At 38.0% G+C, this 21,022-nt stretch overlaps 2 protein-coding genes across 3 annotated transcripts; both read right to left on the bottom strand.

Annotated features, from left to right (window-relative positions):
• Positions 1 to 1,805: 1,805 nt before the first annotated feature.
• Positions 1,806 to 12,387, bottom strand: klhl8 (kelch-like family member 8). 2 transcript variants are annotated; one of them, XM_039778850.1, is made up of 12 exons: positions 12,263 to 12,387; positions 8,973 to 9,192; positions 8,616 to 8,677; positions 8,093 to 8,258; positions 7,503 to 7,823; positions 7,022 to 7,208; positions 6,547 to 6,690; positions 6,086 to 6,197; positions 5,231 to 5,399; positions 4,984 to 5,143; positions 4,171 to 4,372; positions 1,806 to 3,718 (listed from the first exon to the last, which is right to left on the bottom strand). In XM_039778850.1, exons 2-12 carry the CDS (start codon positions 9,168 to 9,170, stop codon positions 3,595 to 3,597), a joined length of 1,845 nt encoding a protein of 614 aa, XP_039634784.1. In that variant the 5' UTR covers positions 9,171 to 9,192; positions 12,263 to 12,387; the 3' UTR covers positions 1,806 to 3,594. The 2 variants fall into 2 exon arrangements, with proteins under 2 accessions (XP_039634784.1, XP_039634785.1); XM_039778851.1 differs by having other exon boundaries at positions 7,674 to 7,823.
• A 1,411-nt stretch (positions 12,388 to 13,798) lies between these two features.
• sdad1 (SDA1 domain containing 1) lies at positions 13,799 to 20,486 on the bottom strand. Its single transcript, XM_039778849.1, has 22 exons — positions 20,272 to 20,486; positions 20,054 to 20,158; positions 19,088 to 19,186; positions 18,885 to 18,995; positions 18,447 to 18,518; positions 18,248 to 18,348; positions 18,100 to 18,157; positions 17,943 to 18,017; positions 17,706 to 17,807; positions 17,544 to 17,613; positions 17,324 to 17,427; positions 16,895 to 16,952; positions 16,748 to 16,806; positions 16,575 to 16,651; positions 16,335 to 16,432; positions 16,118 to 16,194; positions 15,807 to 15,936; positions 15,477 to 15,571; positions 15,191 to 15,381; positions 14,695 to 14,779; positions 14,128 to 14,289; positions 13,799 to 14,019 (listed from the first exon to the last, which is right to left on the bottom strand). The coding sequence occupies exons 1-22, from the start codon at positions 20,359 to 20,361 to the stop codon at positions 13,972 to 13,974; spliced, it is 2,067 nt and encodes a 688-aa protein (XP_039634783.1). The 5' UTR covers positions 20,362 to 20,486; the 3' UTR covers positions 13,799 to 13,971.
• Between the last annotated feature and the right edge of the window lie 536 nt (positions 20,487 to 21,022).

The following is a 21,022-nucleotide window of genomic DNA, read 5'->3' as shown; positions in this document are numbered from 1 at the left end:
GCCCAGACTGGGGGTCAAACCAGTGGTCAATGAGTGTACTTTCTTTTACTACTTTCTACTTGTTGCTGATTTTTTAAGAACAGTCTTAACCACCACGCCACCAAGCAAAGTCGTAGTATAGCATGTTGAAAAAAGTCATAGTATAGCATATGGAAAAAGTCATAGTTTAGTATGTTGAAAAAAGTAATAAAAAAGTAATAGTATAATATGTCAAAAAAGTGATAAAAAGTCTGTAGCATGTCAGAAAAAAGTGATAAAAAGTCATAGTATAGTATGTTGAAAAAAGTCATAGTATAGTATATGGAAAAAAGTGATAAAGTTATAGTAGAGCATATGGAAAAAAGGCATAGCATAGTATATCGAAAAAAGCCATAGTTTAGTATGTTGAAAAAAGTCATACCAAAGTCATATTATAGCATGTTGAAAAAAGTAATAAAAAAGTCAGTGTGTCGAAAAAAGTCATTAAAAAATCATGTCAAAAACAAAATGGACCTGTCAAGACTGGGGGTCGAATCAGTGGTAAAGGGGTGTATTGCCTACTTGTTGTTGTTTTATCAAACAGGCTTAACCGCCACACCACCAAGCAACCAAATGATACAGGTTGAAAACAGCAATATAATAGCATGTCGAAAAAAGTGATAAAAAGTCATAGCATGTTGAATAAAGCAATAAAAAGTCATAGTAAAGCATGTCGGAAAAAAAGTCATAAAAAAGTCATAGTATAGTATGCTGAAAAAAATCATAAAAAAGTCTTAGTATGTCGAAAAAAGTTATAAAAAGTCTTAGTATAGTATTTCGAAAAAAGTTATAAAAAGTCATAATATAGCATGTGGATATATATATATAAAAAAGTAATAATATAGTAGCTATGTCAAAATAACTGATAAGTCATGAATAAAACACTAAACTTAAACAGTGATAACACAAAAATGTAAAAGATATTAAAAAAATGAACTCAATTTCTAATAATGGAAGTGTTGTGAATGACATCTGTAAGTGAAAGTGTGTGGTAGGAGTAGCATTTCAAAGAGGAAGAAGCCTGAAGAGGATTTGAAAATTGTTCCATTGACTTATATGTAAAACATTTTTTTTGAAAAAAAGCTTAATATTTTCAAAACTATAAATAGCAGAAAAGAGTTGAATATTAGCCATCGTGTCCTCAAGGAACTAAACATTTTGATATTTGAATGTTTTTTGCAGCTGAACGTATGCAGGAGTTAGAGGACCATAGAGAGTTGAAGAATAAAGAATCGGATACACAGCACACAACCATTTGTGCAACTGGAGCTTCAGCTCTCTTTAAAGCCCTTAATGACATGTTGATTACAGGAGCCCATCACATTAGACCCAGTGAAACCACAAAGTCCAACAGACAGTTTATAACAACCACGTTAACATTCAATAAAGTTTATACTGCCAAACTTCTGCCTACAAGTGTTACTTTTTAACTTGGTTTAATAGGACGTTACAAAACGATAAACGCAAATTCTCATTTATATGTTGTATTGTTCAGCAGACATCAGAATCAGGAAAACTCCTGATGCCTCTACTTCTCAGGAAAGTATAATTTTATGACTCATTGAGAAAAAAAAAAGGCAATGCATAGGAAAATGAACCAAACTCTTTAGTTCAGAGCAGTGTGATGTGCACGTTGACTTTTCATAACAGAATTTCATTTTATAAAAAGGGGCATTACAACAAACTTGATTCCTGAAGGGCTTTTTGGTACACAGGTCAAAGTCAGTCCTGACTGGAAGGCTACATTTCAAAAAGTGTTACAGAAAAAGAAAGAGTAATTCCACCAATAAACTTTAGACATAACTTTATTGTACCAATGTATTCCAATACCATGTAAATAAAATAAAAAACACAAGATGGAAGCCGTCAGGAGGAGAAAGAACAACACAAAGTCCAGTAAACATTTCAAAATACTTTCAAAAGAAGTTTCTAACAAGGTTGGCAGCAAGTTTTACTTATCAAAATGATGTACCAGGTTGATAATATGCACTAATATTTATACCGGCAGGACACCAACTGTGCAATATGTATATTTACATTATGAATGGACTAAACATTTCTGTTTTAACTCTGTCATGTGCCTATTCTGAAAAAAACTAAACTGTTGCTAGAAAGTATAACATTTTCTGTAGATATGGCAGAAATAGACACGAGTCTTAAATAAACATCTTCAAACTTGTAACATGAAATTCTCCATTTAGGACAAAAATATACGCCGACTTCACATCTATTCTAGGAAAATAGTGCACAGCAATTAGATAGTGTAGTAAAGGATAATACCAAAGATACAGCCATTTTATTATACAGAATGTCCATATATTAAAATATAATGCAACCATCTGCAGAGACAAACCTCAGCTGCACCTCATACACATATGAAAGCACTCCGATTAGGATTTCTGACAGTCCAGCTATCGTCAAACACAAATCTTGAATTTGAATTTCTGTCCCTGTCAGTTGGAATAGATCTCTATACAATAATGTAAAACTGCTTATAATTGGGGAGGTGCAGCACATTGCTCTGATCAGTCCTCGACTCTCAGGAATATAGTCAGCAAACCTTTCTCTATTCTGAGGTTGAGGTAAAGGTGGCGACTCAGGATTCAGCAGGCGTTGAACCAGATTTGCATCTACAGCTTCCCAGAACGGCTGACGGACTTTTTGCGTTTGGCACTTGCAGCAGTTAAAGTCTTCGGCCCCGTCACCTCCTACCCAATGACTGATTTGTGCCAATCAGCCTTAAATGATTGTTCAAACACAATTAGAGGCAGATCCAGGCTACAACCACTGGAAGATGATCCAGCTTACTGCAGTGGGAACTGCTGATAGAATCATTCTGAAATGCACCTTTACAAAAGACTGACGCTTTCACTTAAACCTGGCATAAGATCACAGGAATCTTGGAAATGTATTTGACATCTTAACATCGTATTTCAGATCGACTGATGAAAATGTTAATGAAATTGTTAATGCTGTAACTACACACGCTGCACTGCAAAAAGGTGTTAAATCCAGTTTGATTTCTTGCAAATTACTGATTTGTCACAACTGCAGAGCCAACAAGTAAACTAGAGACAGACTTAAAGTCTTAAAGAAAAGACCTTTAAAATGCATTTATACTGGCCTACTATACGGTCCACATTCATAATGTGCAGTTAAGCTAGTAGTTCTGAATCCAAACTCACCACTCATTCTTGAGATGTTAGTATTAAATACCAAGAGGCTCAGCTACTATGTTCCCTTAAAAAAAAAAAAAAGTCAAAACAATGTCAAGGCAGTCAAACAAAAGAAAATACAGTACAAAATACTACATCACTGATTGCGAATAACACCAACAGGAGTCTAGGTCTTGAATGTGTCATTTTGACAGGTTTGTCAGATGTGCACTTCAAGTCAGCGAATCCTCCCTATCCCTCAATCACTGTGTGCAAACTGAACATCAGCTGAAAACTGACAGTGGCGACAGTAATGATGCTGGGCGAAAATCCCTCCGTCACTGTCTGTGTGCTTTGTGTTGTGCAGTGATCAGAACGGATGCTGACCCGGCAGTCAGTCAGGTAATAAGTGGAGCGGCGGTCACATGCAGTTGGCCACGTTGCTGGAGCCCTGGCCGACGTCCCTGATCTGGCTGACGTGAGACGAACAGACAGCCACTCCAGCTCCGGCACGGCAGTGAGACACTGAACCCACCAGCTCCCATCTGAAAAGCAAACGCACACAAATACATCACAACAAAATAATAAGAAAACATACTAACAGTCCTAAACATTATAGCAGTATTTTTGAGCTAGGTCTGTAACTGCAAAATTAAAATTGGTCTGGACTATTTGATTTGTGTCTTTAACTCTGTGCGTATTGCAGAGTTATTGGTTTGTATTTTCTGTTTTTGTTTTCTAAATGTGAATTGTATTGCCAACAGGTGAATGTTAATTCAAGTCGCTTGCTCCTTCAGCTAGCTACTGTAATATCGAAGAACCGAATGCAAGGTGATGTTAACCTCGGTTCTTAAATTATTGGACACACTGACCGCATACATGGAAACACCTACAGTATAGTTTATCCACATGGGTTATTAGGGATGTTAGGCCATCCTAAATCCCACCTTGAGACCTTAGAAACACTACCCATAGTCATCATTCATCGCCTCCTCACCTGTTCATTCGCGGCTCAAAAGCCTCCACTGTGTTCAGGTAGATGTTCCCATTGTGACCGCCGACTGCGAACACTCTTCCCATCACAGTGGCTACACCGACTCCCCCACGTGGGGTGGTCAGCTCAGACACGTACTCCCAGCGATGCATTCGTGGGTCAAAGCGCTCTACAGAGCTCAGGGGTGAATTGTCATCAAAACCACCTAAGGGAAAGACCAAAGTGACGATTATTAAAAATCACAAGAAATTTATCCCAAGTGCTCTTGTTTAAAAAAAAAAATAAGGGGTCAAACAGGAAACTGGCATGTATGATATTACTTAACATGAAATAAGGACACATGAAATCTGGCAAACAACACGCTCAGGTGTAACAACTGCTAACCCTCTGAGTAGGATTATGTTGATGGTAATGGAGCAGGCAAAAGACAAGAGGATTTCACGGATGTTCATTGTTGTACAACAGCTACTGACCAGGCCAAATGCCACTACAGACATTTAATGAGCCTTGAATGAACCATGACTCTTCAAATTCAAATGGTATAATAAAAATCTCACACTCACACTCTGTTAATCAGTTACCAGATAGCATGACAAAACATGAACTTTTGTCTTTCCTGATTCATGCATTTGTATATAAAATTGTAGGGTGTGTATCTAGGAGGCATGTGACCTAGTTGTATCGAAGTCTGTAATTCCAGTCACTGCAGCACAAGCAAATGTGGACAATATACAGTACCAACCATTTCTGGCAACACCAGTGATCTGATCTGAAGAGATGAATATTACGGATGTTTGGTTTATTTATTCCTCTCACCCACTACATAGAGGCAGCCGTTGAGTTTGCTGACTCCATTTCCAGCCCGTCGTTGGCCCATCTCGCTGACCTCCGTCCACTTGTTGAGGTGTGGGTTAAACCGCTCCACACTGGACAGTGATGCCACGCCATCGTTGCCTCCCACCGCGTACACAAAACTCTGGCGAGGAGAGGGTATAAAACAGTGAAGTCCAGAGTAGGTATCATATATCCGTGACAATTGATTGACCTTCCTTTGCAGTCTTACCCCCAAAGCCACAGATCCCACTCCTCCTCTGGGTGTGTTCATCGGCGCCACAGCGCTCCAGCAGTCACTTTCGATGTCATAACGCTCCACATCGTTAAAGCAGGAGTTGTCATCCAGACCTCCAATAGCGTAGATAGGACCACCGAGAGCCGCCAGGGCTATGCCCCTCCTGAGTAAAACGCATAAATTCATGGTCAAAGCCGTATTTCTGCTGTTTACCAAGTACTCTAAGAACAGTAAAAACATACTGTAGATAGTAAATGGAAAAAACTAACATTTTCTAAGTCAACAGGAAATAATTACATCAAAATTTAGGATTAATAGATCAACAGCAGAGTTTTAAACGCTAAAACTAACAACTACAGGAGTGTAAAGAGCAGTATGAATGATTTCTAGGCTTTTTGTAAAATCATTAGTTTCCATATGTGAAATTACTTTGTCCAGCTTAGTGGATTTCAGCCCACAGACAATCCTACTGGCTCTGGTCAATTGTGGTTAGCTCCACTGCCACTTGTGTTAACTTTTTCAACGGCAAAAGTGGAGCAAGCAGCCAAATAGTGACAGTTTTAAGGTAAAACACTGCAACAACAATTTGATGCAGGTGTATTAATTACTCCCTATTGCTGTTGTGACAATGCTGAAAATCAGAAATCACATAAGAAAGCTGGAGGTTGTAAAAAATGGCTCCAGACAATTTTTCTCATCGACGCTACAACCCAAGAATCGTGTTTTCAGAACCATACCGTCCGGATTTTCTTTTTAATCACCATTTTTGGTGTGAAAACCAACCAAAATGAATTGGAGCATTCTCTCCACAGAAGAAAGTCCAATTCACATTCAGTAGCATCTGTGTACCTCTTGGTGTTCATGGAGGCTTTCATCATCCACTTGTTGGTGAGGGGGTCAAACATCTCCATGTTGCCTAAGTGTTCATTACCATCATGGCCCCCGACAGCATAAACCTTGCCTAAGGACACAAACATTAAATTGATTTGAAGATGAGTCTTTATGATTATGTCACCTGACCAGTGATGTTTTCATTTGGTATGCTGTAAGGTATACTTTATGCCCTATAAGTGAATCTGTAATCCAAATATTTCATTATCTTCTCAAATATTAGGGTATTGTATTTGCAGAAAATGTCTTTATAATATAAACTCAGTTGCCAGTTTATGTAAATAATAGAAACACCTCTCTGTATAATGCAATACAGCACCAAAAACTGCAGCCTCCAAAATGATCATGAAGTTGGATCAACACCCCTCTTAAACGGTTTCATTCAAAACTGAACATAATAACTTAAAGAAGGTTCTTACCTTCTACAGATATTACACCCACGTGACGCCGTCTGCTGTTCATTTCAGGACCAAAGAACCAGCTGTTCTTAGTGATGGAGTAGCACTCGATGCTGCGAAATGGGTCACCAGAACCCCCTCGGCCACCCACACAGAACAAAACCCCTGAGGAAATGGAAGGAAAGAACAAAACGTTGGCGCAGCGAGAGATCACATATCATGCTTTATGCCCACAGGACCTAAGAATAAACACATTTTAAAAAGTTGGAAAAAAAATAATAAACAAAGTGAAAACAACAAATTTTCTATAAACTAGAAAGTTATTACATTTCTGTAAATTTGCTTATGTTATGAAGTAACCCAGAAAAGCATTTGGTTTCATTACTGTAGCTGTGTATTCTTTAGGACGATAAGAAGAAAGTGCAGAATGTTACTACAAATGCCATAAAACCAGTAGTTACATGTTCAAAGCCAAACACCAACACACAAGTATTACCTGCAGTGTGTTTCCGGGGTATGGTACGGACTGAATATTCAAAGTCCAGCACCACCTTGTTGCTGAGGTGCAGGTGGTAGTTCCTGGCTTCGTCCATCAGGTCGCGACAACTCAGGTTACCTTTAATCATCTCGTCCTTAGACACTGTTCCACTCAGGAACTCTACAGGGAGCAGGGGGAGGCGCACCTGAAGGAAAGACCAGCATACACATTGTATTGTGGTTGTAAAAGTGATTAAATAAGGCTGTGAATGTATATATGTAACACTAATTTAACACACACACACAGTAATATAGCTAAAGCTTCAGATAATCAGCAAACCAGAACATTCAAGTCTACTAGAGCACACACAGAGGTACTTCCAAACACACACAAAAAACTAAACTTCTGGAGATATTAAATTCAGGAAGACGCAACATTAATTTACGTAAGCTAAACCAAACCACGCCCTGTGATACCCTTAAGCTATGCACTCTCTAACCTGAGACATGATCTGGTCCAGCCAGGCCTCGTGGTGCTGTGGGTTTGCTTTCAACCATTTCACTGCTGCATTGTACACTTCTGTCTCTGAATGGATATTGAGCTCGCTGGAGGACAATAATGTGCGTAAGTGCTGGGGAGACACGCATGTAAAGTCCTCACACTCCACTACCTCAGTGAAGTGTTCACAGGCATAGCGGTCAGCCATGTCCATCAGGTCCACACGGTTGTGGCTCTCAGCGAATGTACGAACTGCCAGGCAGTTGGTGGGGTGAAAGTGGGCCTTCATGTACTCACAGCAGGCTCTCGCCACCAACTCCACCTAATAGATATAAGCAGTAAAAAAAAAAAAAAAAAGACATTTTAAAGATGATCTCTTACATAATAGGATTCTGTTCTGTGTACAAATTGTTATAACATTTTGAAGTGTACACTAAGAAAATGCAGAATCCCTTAGTTCATGTTGTTACATAAAACTCATTGACTGATCTTCAGCCGCTAATCCGGGTTCAGGTCGCGCACGATCATGTAAAATAAGGAGAACAAAATGCCTGCGCAGCTTGTTGATTGATTGTATTTGTGTTTTTTCACCTGAAGGATGCAGGCAGCATAAAGTAGTGGCTGGACATTGTCCACAGTTAATGTGAGCTTGGAGGAGTAGGCAAAATGCACCAGGTCCTGGATGGCATCACCATCAAAGTCCTTGATCTCTATCAGTTCCTGCTTAGCCTCAGACATCTCTGACAGAAACATGGCCCTGAGGGAAGAAATAGCTACTTAGACAAGAAATACCTTGCGCAAAGCTTTGTGTTCTGCAAAAACAGACAGACATGACAATATTCAGTCTTTGATTTTTCCAGGCTCAGGAAAGTTTAGAGATAGTTCTTTGTTGCTTAATTTCTGTATGTTTAGTCAGAGCAAAAAGTGTATCTGGCATGTAATATTTGACTTTAAGAAAACACATCTATAGGTCAACAGGTTCCATTACGTCATTATGGAGATTGGATGCCCGTCAGCAGGATAAAAACCCTCTTATCTATCCGTGCTGTACTGAAAATTGCTATTATAGGCCTATTATAGGTTAAAAATAATAAAACCTAAAAATGGATCATACCTGAAGTAAGGGATCACACAAGCCAGCACTAGCTTGTGACATGGTATCAACCTACTGCCAACCTACAAAAAGAGACACAAACACAACATGCATGTTTAAAAAAAAAACAAGCAACAAGCCACACACGTACACATTATTAGAAATTAAAATAATCATTTCCACAGTATGACTGTTCAGACAGACTGTACTGTGATTTCTGTAGCTATTCAGGGATTGCAAATAAATCAAACCACCACATTCAACTCATAATTGTGATGAATTAGGTTCACATGTATAAAATGAAAAGATGACTTGAGATAAATTTAACAAACAAATCTCTCTCGCTCTCTTTACTTGAGCCCGTGTAGTGTGACCTACCTTCAGCGTGACATCACAGAGCTCTCCTACTTCATAAAAATGCCGGAGGGAGTTATGGAAATCCTTCCAGGCCTCATGAGCCTCAAAGATAAAGGACCCATCAGGCTCACAGTCTGCTTTCGATGCCCTGTTTCCAGGCCGCTTCTCCTTGGGCTTCAATTGCTTGGCATGGTCTGGCACCACATCCCCTGGTGCCATAGCTGGCTACAAGTAACAACACCTATAAGAGAGATAGAAAGAATTGTATATATTCGCTTAGTCAGTTTTTCACTCATTTTCTGGTTCCAGCATCTCAGCTGGATAATATTTTGCTCCTTTTCTCAGTCTTATATCATCATGTATTGTATCATGTGATATTGTTGGGTTTTGGACTGTTGGTCACAAAATTAAGACATTTTAAGACCCTTTTCAATTTTGGGAATTTGCGATTGCCATTTTTATAGTCTAAACAAATAACTCAGGAATTCAAAAAAAAAAAAAAAAACTACTATTAACAACCCAAAACAATTGTATGGATAGGCTGTTAAGAAAATAGTAATAGAATAATTGCCCATCTCTAGCAATAAGCAGACCAACTTGTCACTGGATCATGTAAGAATAACTTGCTGTCTGAAATAGAAACCACAACTCGATGCAAATGACATTCGACAGGCTTCAATGGAGGAAACAAAATAAATTAGTGGTGGGGGGGTTGCCTTCCCTTCCAGCTGAGCAAGTTTGATCAGTCTTCCTCCCCTTTACTCATTCAGCAGAGACTGGAGACAAATGTGAAGAAGAAAAAAAAAAACAAAAAAAAAACAGGACAAACAGATTCCTCCAAGCACACACAAACATGACACACCATGCAGAGAATACTGTGCAATCAAACCCATAAAACATCCTACCTATTGCTGAATTTGATGAAAATCTCCACAGCTGAACAGATAAACTGAGAGCAGACAGCCAGAGGCCAAAGCTCCACCCACACCTTACAGACGATGCAGTGTCTCTCTTTTAAGCTATTTCTCTGACTGAATGGACTCAGTGTGTCGCCCCCTCATCACTAGTCCTCTCAGCTATAAGAACAGAAACATCAAGTCCCATCACATGCACTAGTGATTAAACTCTCTCGCCACTTCTGTTTTACTTTGTAGGCTCCTGGTTAGGCTTCATCTTTAACACCACATGTAGGGACTTTCTAATATCCACTTAATTCAACGACAGATTAAGACACACTTTCATGGCCTTAAGATGATAACATTGTCATGTTGCATTATTTATGTTTAACGGCAGAGATGTATTGCACAACTCAACTCCACTGAGTATTAAACTGAAAAACATCATATGCCAACAGCAACCTCTTTTTAAAAAAAAAAAATAAAAAAAAAAAAAAAAAAAAAAAAAAAAAAAAAAAAAAAAAAAAAAAAAAAAAAAAAAAAAAAAAAAAAAAAAAAAAAAAAAACAAATGATTTTTACATTTTTTTTATTTAAAAAAAAAGTAATTACCCAACTAATGAGCTTGTTTCTGGCACACAGATTTTCTATACTTCCCTCACATTTAAAGAGATTGAGAGTAAAGCAGCTTGTGAACAAGACTAGGTGGGAACCTAGTATATGGCTGAACCATGCATGGTCAATGTGCTTCATTGTGGCCAAATCGTTACAGTCAGGGACAGTCAGCGGTGGTGTCTATAATGTGAATATGGAATTGTGTTCATCAGTAGTGGTTCCACTAATATTTTTTTGTTGTGTACTGAAGTAGCATATCACATGATATTTGTTTGAGATAATTAATGGAGGACTCCTTTAATTTAATGAATTCAACAATGTAATCATGCTATTTTCAACAATTTGTTTTTCTGTGTTGCCTGAAATAATGATCTCGAGGAGCTGCAGCATTTGTTCATGGACAAAATGGTTAAAATGGTGGTGATACCAGCAACAACAACAACAATAACAACAACCATGTATTGAGGAAGTTGATCAGCTGATTGAAGGGTGATAGAAGGTAAAAGCCTGTGGTGCGCAAATACATTTTGAAAGGACAATGGCTATTGGGGAAACACAAACTCACGTCATCACACTCAATCTGACCAGTGGTGTAATTCTATATCTGTTTATTTATCGTAAGTACTATCGTTATTGCGATATTCAACAACGTTACCGCATCTCGCATATTTTCCTCATATCGTGCAGCCCTAACCAACAGGTTATTTACTCCAGTATAACAGTGTGTAGGCTGTTTTATCTTGCCTTGCCCAAAATATACAATAATGTGATCCATATGCAGCCAGTGGTGGGAAAAGTATTCAGCTCCTTTACTTAAGTAAAAAGTACTAATACCACACAGTATACTCTTTACAAGTAAAAGTCCTGCACTGAAAATATTACTTAAGTTAAAGTATTAAAGTATCATCAGGAAAGTGTACTTAAAGTATAAAAAGTAAAAGTACTAGTGCAGAAACTGGAAACTATCAAAACAGTTCTGTCAATCAACTGTTTAATCATTTCAGCTAGTTGTTCAGCTAGAACACAAAACACATGCTTTATTATTACATTTAATAATAAAGCATGTGTTTTGTGTGCAAAATAATTAATTTTAAAGTAATTAGTAACTAATTCTGTCAGATTAATGTAGTGGAGTAAAAAGTACAATATTTCCCTTTGAAACGTAGTGGAGTCGAAGTATAAAGTGGCATGAAAAGTAAAGACTGAAGTAAAGTAGCAAGCACCTCAACATTTGTATAAGTAGGCTACAGTAGTACTTAAGTAAATTAACTTAGTTACATTCCACCACTGAATGTAGCCTATGTAACAGTGGCTTTAACAGCTAGCTACTCCTGGACAATAGAATATCAAGAGAAGAGGTAACGTTAAGGATTTAGGATAAGACACCACCTATAAAGTTACTGCAAATATCAGTTGTTCAACGTAAACGATAGCTAGCTAGCATAGTGAATATTGCTGCATGCCGTGGTGTTAACGTCGTACTTCTAACGTTGAACCAAATAACGTTATTGGGTTTTCTCTCTAAAACCAGACAAAATATAACGATACGACTTGAAAGAACGTGATAAAGCTATTAAAGCTACTTTCAGCTAGGAGATTAACGTTTACGGTTAGCTTGTTGCTAAAAGCAACCAAAAGCAACTAGCAGGCAGACTAGCATCAGTCCACTAGCTAATGTTAGCTGGCAGGGAACGGAGGATTTAAGCGAGAGTTTAGCGAAAATACTAAATGTAGAATGCTACAAATGACTATAAAACATCGGATAATCGTTGCATTAAGTCAAAAATATTTCATTTGAGTACCTCATGTCGCAGCAAGAATTAAAAGATGCCGGCTTCTTTGAGTAGAATGTTTGGTATGGCACGTTTGTTGTGATTCCAAGTGCTTCATGGGTATTGTAGTTTTAATGTATTACCTGAACAACAGCTGAAGAAACAATATAAAATGCGGTCAGGGAACTAGAAGCTCCTCATGCTGGTTAAAAGCGACAACTTTAAATATAAAAGAGTAACACACTTTCCGATGTATTTAATCAGAGAGGGCATACAGTAATGTTAAGAACCTATACTATGTTATCGTTTCCCCAATAGAAAGCAAAAATAAATGATCAGAACAGACACCTCTCTTCTCTAAGAATGTCAAAGTTGATTTACCTATTATACAGTTTATTTGCTCAAAACATCCGAACAAAGAGTCGGTGCAGCTACAAATTCTTTAAAAAGATAATTATTACGGCACACACATACATAGTACCACATTCTTAAGTTGTCAAATAGGACTGTACTTTTAGATTGAGTCAATTTATTTTGTCTTTTGCCTCACTAAACACAAGTTCCAGTAAATAACACTGACATGTTCAAAATAAGGGACTGAACTACAGAGTAATGTGCAACGTAAGAAATGTTGTTACAATTGTTATATAACTATATTGGCCAATTAAATATTTACTAAAATTATACATTAACACCTTCACATCCTGACTGAGTTTTATATATTGTATATCAGTGCAGCATCAGCTTATTTATGCTGTAAACACCAAGCAGAAATATTGACAACAGGTCATAAATGTGGAAAGATTGTATACACCTATACATTCCTATGTATATATATATATATATATATATATATATATAAACAAAACAATATAGCAATTGTGTGTAAATATGTTATGAACAGTTGTGTTTTGTATAAATAATAACTTTCTTTGAAGATCGGAACAAAGATTTATGACAGTTTACACAGTGCCTGTCATGTGCAACTTAACTCAACTAGAGGTGTTCTCAGTTAAATGATGATACTATGGAATTTAAAGAAAAGAATACCCAGACCATTACACTTCAAATTACTGAGATACATCATTTTCTTGACATTCAAACTTTGACTAATGGGAGGCCATTTATCATGGAGGGAGTAAGAGCTGTAGAATTAACAGACCTGAACATAACAATTTCTACTGTATACCCTAGGGTGTAATTTCCACTGGGGACACCGCCCCCCCACTTTCAAATTTTGAACAATTTTAACTCTATAAAATGATTCTCTTAAGTCTTGGCGATTGCCCCTATATTAAACAATAAAGAAAGTAAGACATCTTTTTCTTATATATAGTTTAGTACTATTCTTTCTGGCAGGATTTATCATTATGATCAACTTTATTTATTTCCTGGATTTTGTATCATCATAGTTCCTAAATGTATGTAGAAATGCAGGAAATGGGATTCAAATCTAAAACATTTTTCTGGCGGAGGACCCCCAGACCCCCTGTTTTGTGTCCCACCCACTTCTTAAACAAAAGTTACACCCTTGCCTATACCTATACAGAATACTTAACACAATAATTATCAAAGATTGTTTATTTTAGAACAGAGTAAATGTATGCAGTTCATTCAATAATACAATAAACTGACCATTTTTTACAGGCTACTTAGGGATGTACAATATTATTTGACATTCTCTGTGATGCTCATCAGATGGCCAGCACGAGGAAAATATAACATTATGTCCATGTATCCTACTTGTACTGCTTCTTCCTTTTCAGGAGTGCATCCCGCAGAGCAATCTGGATAAGAAAATGAAAATATTTTCAGTTGAAATGCAACTTCATATTTAATAAAATCAATGTATCTACAGTCAAATGCAGTAGCTATTACTGACAGTTGTGACTTACCTGTTTCTCTCTGAATGAGCGTTTGCCTTTGGTTCTGACATTCTGACTGTGTCTCATCATCATGAAGTTCTTCGTCTTCCTCTTATCCTTGTTGGTGGTGCCAGCGTGTGGGTTCAGCTTGGTCCGCTTCCTGACAAAATCCTTCCGGTCGGGCCGCCCCGCCTGGAGAATCACAAGAAAATCATTAGAGCTTAAAGGGTTAGTCAATTAATATATTGGTTGATCGACAGAAAATGAATCAAAAACGCAAATAAATTATCTTGTTCCAGCTTCATAAATGTGAATATTTGCTGGTTTTTCTAAGTGTTTAATGATAGTAAAATGTATATTTTTTTTCTTTTTAACCTTTTTCTGACATTTTATAGACCAATATAATAATGAAAATAATCAGCAGGCTAATATACAATGGATGAATAGTTATTTGCAGCCCTACACAATAGTAGTGTCACAATATACAAACTGCTCATAATTGACTTTCTTGGGTCAACAGTGTTGCAGCCATGATTCTACTGGATGAGTAATTCTTAGAATAGTTCAGACCACATAACATTTAGAGAAAGGTTTTACCATTGCTGTTGCCAGGCGCGTTTCCTTGTCTGCTTTTGGTTTCTTATGCAGTTTCTCAATATTCCTCAAGGTCAGCACCTCCCCTCTGTAAGATTTAGAGGGAGAAAAAAAGCATGAAAAAAAACAACCTTAGAATGATCATCTATCTTTGTCCAAAAAAGAAAATCACAAAACATATTCTGAAGACAAGTTCCTACATCCTATTTTCTGCACATTCTATGTATCCTGAACTTGTGCACATCGCTCAGCATTTGCACATCCTGCACTAATCCATACAGCCTCTTTTCTTAATGTTAAATAGTTGTTATAGTGGACAATATAGTGTTATTTGTTTCTGTATTTATTGTTCGTTTATTTCATTTTAATGTTTATGTATGCACCAACAACCAAGGCAAATTCCTTGTACGTGCCACTTACTTGGCCATAAATCCTTTTCTGATTCTGATTCATCTTTGTAAATGATGCTTTAAGTTCTACGGTTAAATAGCTTTCAAACCTGCTCTCGTCCTCATCGTCGAGCTCCACATTTTTCCTTTTCTGGCCCTTGCCTGGCGCAGCGTTGACCTCCTTGGCCAGCTGGACCAGACGGATCTTCTTAAAGTCATCTTGAGTGAGGAGCCTGCTGCCACTGACCGCCGCCGCTTTGGCTTTCCTTTCCTCGACTGGCATATTCTGAAGCTTCTCCGCCTTACACAAACACACATAACTCTTATATTAAAACAATACATACATACAGTAACTAACCATCAGCATTTGAATAAGCTATACACTTTTATCTTCACCACTTCTCCTGTGTCTTCGTCAGATGAGTGGTGAACGTCCACCCACTCCCCATCTTCATTATCATCATCACTAATACTGGCGCTCTCCCAGCCATCTGTTGTAAAATATATTCACATTAGCCTAATATTGATCATCTACACACACACACACACACACACACACACACACACACACACAACAACACACACACACACACACACACACACACACACACACACACACACACACACACACACACACACACACACACACACCTGGATTCTGTTTTATATATCAGTTCAGCCACTGCAGTCCAATCCTACGGATTCAATAACAAAATAGCTGCTCACCTTCATCCTTCTCTCCCTCTTTGTTCCCCTCCTCCACCTCCAGGACTTCAGCTCCAGGAATATAATCTTTAGCCTCGAGCTCGCCGTAGTCTTTGATCTTGGCCTCTGTTGACGCCTCTGTGGGTCTCCCCTGAACAAAAAAGGTACAGTTTACAATTAATAACATTTTTATAGACATAGTAATGCATTAGTATACAATCTATACTCACTGTTGTTGAATGCAAAGACATCATTTCAGTTTTTTGGGTTAGGGTTACAGTAGTTTTTACAGTGTTTTAAAGTGTTTACAGTAAAATTCACAGTTGGCTCACCCTGTCCCTCTTGTTCAGCATCTGTGGATTGAGACTCCTGAACAGCTGGATCAGTCCTCTGGCAGACATCATCACATCTGAATACAAATACAAACAAAATCATGTTTTGTGAGGGAACACACATGCACACATCTCCTTCACTTTGTGCATTCTTGTAAACCGTTATAAAAAAAAAAAAATACACAGGCAAAAAAAAAACAGACTGGCAGTCACTCACTCTTGTCCTTGTGGGTCTTGTACTGGGCCAGGTCCTGCAGCAAGTCTTCATTGATGGCGAGTGGACAGCGGGCTGTCAATTCCTTGATGGCATTGATACTGTACAAAGTACAAAACGGGGCACAGATATAATATAAAAGTAAAAAAATACTTGGTAGTTACAAAATAGATGTATGGATTTGTAAAAACATTTTTTCCTTGACATGTCCATACAAACTTTGGAAGAAAGGCTGCTTCTTACCCCACAGTCATAACCTCCCCAGAGTTTCTGTCCGTCACGAAGTTGTTGGCGATGGTCATGATTACGGGTTCAATGATCTGCACGAGTAAGAGCGCATGAGAAGTGTTATACTGGAATCCCTATGTTAAATCCACGTGTTAACTAACATGCTACACCTGTAGATCTTAATGTACCTCTGGTGGGACGAGTTGATGTGAAGCCTGGGCAGCACACAGCAGAACCTTTGTCACCTCTAGAGAGACAAAAGTTTGCTTAAATACAACTACGTCTCATCAACACATGTCAAGAGTCTTCATTTACTTATTTTGGAGTTCTTTTACCTCTTTGATGTGGCTGTAAAAACCTCTGGACGAAGGGATAAAAATTGAAGAGGAAGAGCTGGAAAAGAACGGAGTATAAAATCTTATTCATATGGCACCAATGTGGGACTATATTTCGAGTTTGTATGTATGTATGCTCATTTCTGTATGGTTGAAAACGCCTAAAATAAATTTATAAAAAAAATAAATCTTATTCATATGTCATTTATTGTCATATTAAATCAATACAGAGTCCAATACATGTTTAGATGCTGTTATTGACTAATAATACCCTTGAGGAATGTTTGCAATGCTTATTCTGCACATCATTATCAATGCTCAATATGCTACAATATCCGGTAGAAATGTAATGACAGCAAGACAACAGCAGGAACAAGCTGTGAACACAAACTAGAGTGCAAACTTGCTGGTGAGAGCCACGTCACTTACCTCATGGATTCCAACCAGTCTGGATATGAACTCCATCATCATAATCTTCACCTCGAAGCGCTCTTTAGAGTCTTCCAACTGCTTCAAGAGTTTCTCGGCGAAATCTTAATAAACAGTGATAGTGATATTTGATGGTTTACTGTTCTGTAAATTGAAGCACAAATAACCCAAAACAAATTCTTTGTACTGCAATTGTTGTGGAGAAGACAGGTAAGCCTACCTTGGGGATCATGAATTAGGTGAATAGCAGAGAAATTGAACACTTCAACCTTCTTCTTTTTCTTGTGTTTCTAGAAAAAGAGTTAAACGAATAAAGTCAATTAATTTGAACACAATTGTAACAACATGAATCTTGCCTCTGTACTAGTTATACGAGTGGTACCTTGAGGACATTCATCGCCTTTTCCAGCTTCTTCTTGTTTTTGGAGGTTTTCTTGCCAGTGGAGTATCTCACCTTCAGGTCTCGGACTGTTGGTCCCTCCGCCTGAAAGATAAGGCTGATTCTTAACAAACCCATTTGTATATCTTACATATGCATTAAACTTTGACTTTAAAAATTGCTCCCTTCTAGACTGAGAAAAGTATCCTTTCTCACTACTTTGTTTTTTTTAGTACTTGCCTCTGAGTCTGAATCACTTCCATTTTTCTCATCCTCATCTTTGCCCAGAAAGAATTTGAGACCAGCAACAAGGATCTAAACAGGAAGAGAGGCAGATGAAGACACGCGGGATCGCCACATATGCAATAGAATAAAAAAAGCACTGCTTTCAACATACCTTTGTCACCTTGGAGAAGCACGCTGTTGTAATGACATTAACTGTTTTGGCATCATTCCTGTGATACAAACAAAGACATGCAGGTTAAAGCAATGAAAAATAATATTAATGTATTGTAAATGATGTCCAGGGTACAAATAAAACCCACCATATGTTCCTTGTGTATAGCTCCACCATTACATCTAACGAGATTTTTGCTGCTAAGGGATTACTGTCTCTCAGCATGGTGTACATGAAGTTCTGTAACGTCTGAAACAGACAACATTATAACACTGTTTTTTACACACAAAAAAACATTATTACACACAGTCAAACATGGCATACGTAACACATGTATGTGTACTTACTGTGTTAACCTTGTTGTTCTTGTGCTTGGCATTGATGTTTTTGATATCTGTTACAATGTGTGTGTACAGAGTCTGTGGAGAGAGAAGCAAATGTTTACTTTTGAAAGGAGGAAGAGGGAAACAACAAATGAGCACAAGATTAGAAAGTTGACAACTAAACATGATACAGAAACACATACAACACAAGAAAGCATTGGTCCGTTAGTCAGAGTTATAGATTCAACGCCATACAATAAACATAGAAATGAATCTGCAAGCAACAGGACAAGATTTTGGTATAGGGTTTCCTTTTGTAAAGTTTGGAGGAGGAAGTCTTGGCCCAGATATTTGCTGACTACACCGGAAACGCCCCCAGAGGCAATATCATCGTCAGATCGATGGGTTCTGAGATTGGAAAAAGCTGCTGTAGCTATTTTGAGGGCTGTGCTGTGCTATAACCTTTCTGAGAAGTTTGTCGTGACATCGCAGCAGCTCAAAGAAGAGCTCCAGGAGGCAGGTAGGGTCGATCAGATTTTTATTCCTCAAAAGAATCAGCGCCTTGCAGAAAGTCTGACAAAGACAGGAACACACACAATGTCGACAAACTCATATGTTGCAAGTATGATCAATTACTTAATGTGGATAGTCACATATCATCTTACCATTCTTAGGTCTGGCTCTAGCATTGTGTGGTGACTCATCAATAACCCAGACAGCTCTTGTGGAAAGGTGGTCATGTGCTGCATGTAGCAGTGGCAAACCTGAAGGACAAGAAGAACTGTAACTATACAACACATAGAAGGTACTACAGTTCACATTACTGCCGGAATCTCACTAAGTACATTTACTCAAGTACTGTACTTAAGTACAAATTTGAGGTACTTGTACCTTACTTAAGTATTTCCATTTTATGATACTATATACTTCTACTCCACTACATCTCAGAGGGAAATATAGTACTTTTTACTCCACTACATTTGTCTGACAGCTTTAGTTACTTTTCAGATGACAATTTTTCATCTCCTTCCTGTCCAGCGAAAACCACGTATCTCCAGATTTAATTATTTTGAATGTCCGTGATGAACTGAAGGTTGACGTGTTCCCTATTGAGGGAATTTCTCGTACTCCTTCAGGTAAATGAATCATCTGGAAAATGCATCATCACAAAGCTGAAAACGGGGCTATTTTTCTGAGCTCATAAATAGTTGACTTTGAGAGATAGGTGCTTCACACAGGACAGTGATGCTACAAACATATGTTGATCTTATAGAACATGATGCATTGCTGTTGATTAAACTACCCAACAGCATAACGATGAGTTACAATTAGCACAACCTTAAACATCTACAGCAGTAAAATGCAAAATACAAGTTATTGCATTTGCAGGAGTAATATTAGTCCAAAAACATCATGTATAATAGTAAAACACTCACAGGGAACATTACTGTACAATGCGTACTTTTATTTAAGTGAGGTTTTGAATGCAGGACTTTTACTTGCAGTGGAGTATTTTCACAGTATGTTATTAATACTTTAATAAAGGATCTAAAGAACTTATTCCACCACTGCTGATCAGAAATACATAGGTTCACTAGTGGTTACAAGCGTAAACACACACAGTACGTTACCTGAGCGAGAAACATGACAAGATCTGCCAGCTCCTTGTTCGGCTTGTCAGGCTGCAGTTTGAAGATCTGTACATTGGACTGGTAGTGTCGGTACTGCTGCAGAAACTGTTCAGAAATCACAAGTGATTCATTACTGCAGTATATTGACTGCCCTGCTGAAAATCCACAAACAGCTTTACTAGCTAATAACTTTAGCACTCCTGGCTAACTTCACTTACCTCATCTACGTACGACTGTGGATCTCTTTTAATGAGATTCTGCAGTTGTGGCAAATTGTTTGGCAGTTTGTTGTTTTGTCGCCCGGACATGGTTTAAGATGATGTTTGCGAGTATTTTGAGAGAAAAGTGTGTAAAACAGCAGTTCACAAGGCAAGCGTGGCAGATGTGTAGGCTGCCATTTAAGTTGCAGTGAAAAGTCCGAACGTCACGTCCGGTCCTGGTCTAGTCACTTCCGCTTTGATCGAAGAAGGCTTGTTTACTTCTTTGCGGCAGGTCTTGTGTTGTGTGTGTGTGTGTTAAACTTCTTTATGTTACACTTATCTTACTTTTTCTATTTTTCTACTTTCATATTAACCTCCGTGGTCCACGTCAGGGCTTATGTTGTGAATCGCTAAGCAGGCTAGCCTCTTACAAATACAGTGATTTTACTGGCGAAATGGTTATACTTATATTGATGCCTAAAAGTGCTGTCAATAGTAAGTGAGGGAATGCCAACCATACTATAAATGGCTGCATTGCAGGTGCAGAATGAACCACTCTTTGTCATCAAGAACACCTTACTTACTTGGAAAGTGCTATAATGCCTCACGATCAGAACAACATACAGTGTAGCGGGAGAAACTGTGCAATTAATTATATGGAGATAAATAAATTCTATTTTCCTCAGTCTGCAGCAGTGGTCTTGTGTAGTGTTTGGTGAACTTATTGTATATTTGCACTTTCTCTGTGTACTTCATTTACAGTACTCTA

The sequence above is a fragment of the Perca fluviatilis genome, chromosome 17, assembly GCF_010015445.1.
Source record: "Perca fluviatilis chromosome 17, GENO_Pfluv_1.0, whole genome shotgun sequence".
NCBI lineage: Eukaryota > Metazoa > Chordata > Actinopteri > Perciformes > Percidae > Perca > Perca fluviatilis.
The sequence above is the reverse complement of the archived record's forward strand: the minus strand, read 5'-3'. Positions and strand labels throughout refer to the sequence as shown.

What these genes read in the sequence shown, in the direction of transcription:
- klhl8 (XM_039778850.1), bottom strand. Translation starts at nt 9,170, where the DNA reads ATGGCACCAGGGGATGTGGTGCCAGACCATGCCAAGCAATTGAAGCCC. An exon ending in TCTGTGATGTCACGCTGAAG is followed by an intron (nt 8,678 to 8,972) that starts GTAGGTCACACT and finishes CTCTTTTTGTAG; the next exon opens with GTTGGCAGTAGGTTGATACC. An exon ending in ATGCTGCCTGCATCCTTCAG is followed by an intron (nt 7,824 to 8,092) that starts GTGAAAAAACAC and finishes TATATCTATTAG; the next exon opens with GTGGAGTTGGTGGCGAGAGC.
- sdad1 (XM_039778849.1), bottom strand. Translation starts at nt 20,361, where the DNA reads ATGTCCGGGCGACAAAACAACAAACTGCCAAACAATTTGCCACAACTG. An exon ending in ACGACAAACTTCTCAGAAAG is followed by an intron (nt 18,519 to 18,884) that starts GTTATAGCACAG and finishes CTCTCTCCACAG; the next exon opens with ACTCTGTACACACACATTGT. An exon ending in GGGGAGGTTATGACTGTGGG is followed by an intron (nt 16,433 to 16,574) that starts GTAAGAAGCAGC and finishes TACTTTGTACAG; the next exon opens with TATCAATGCCATCAAGGAAT.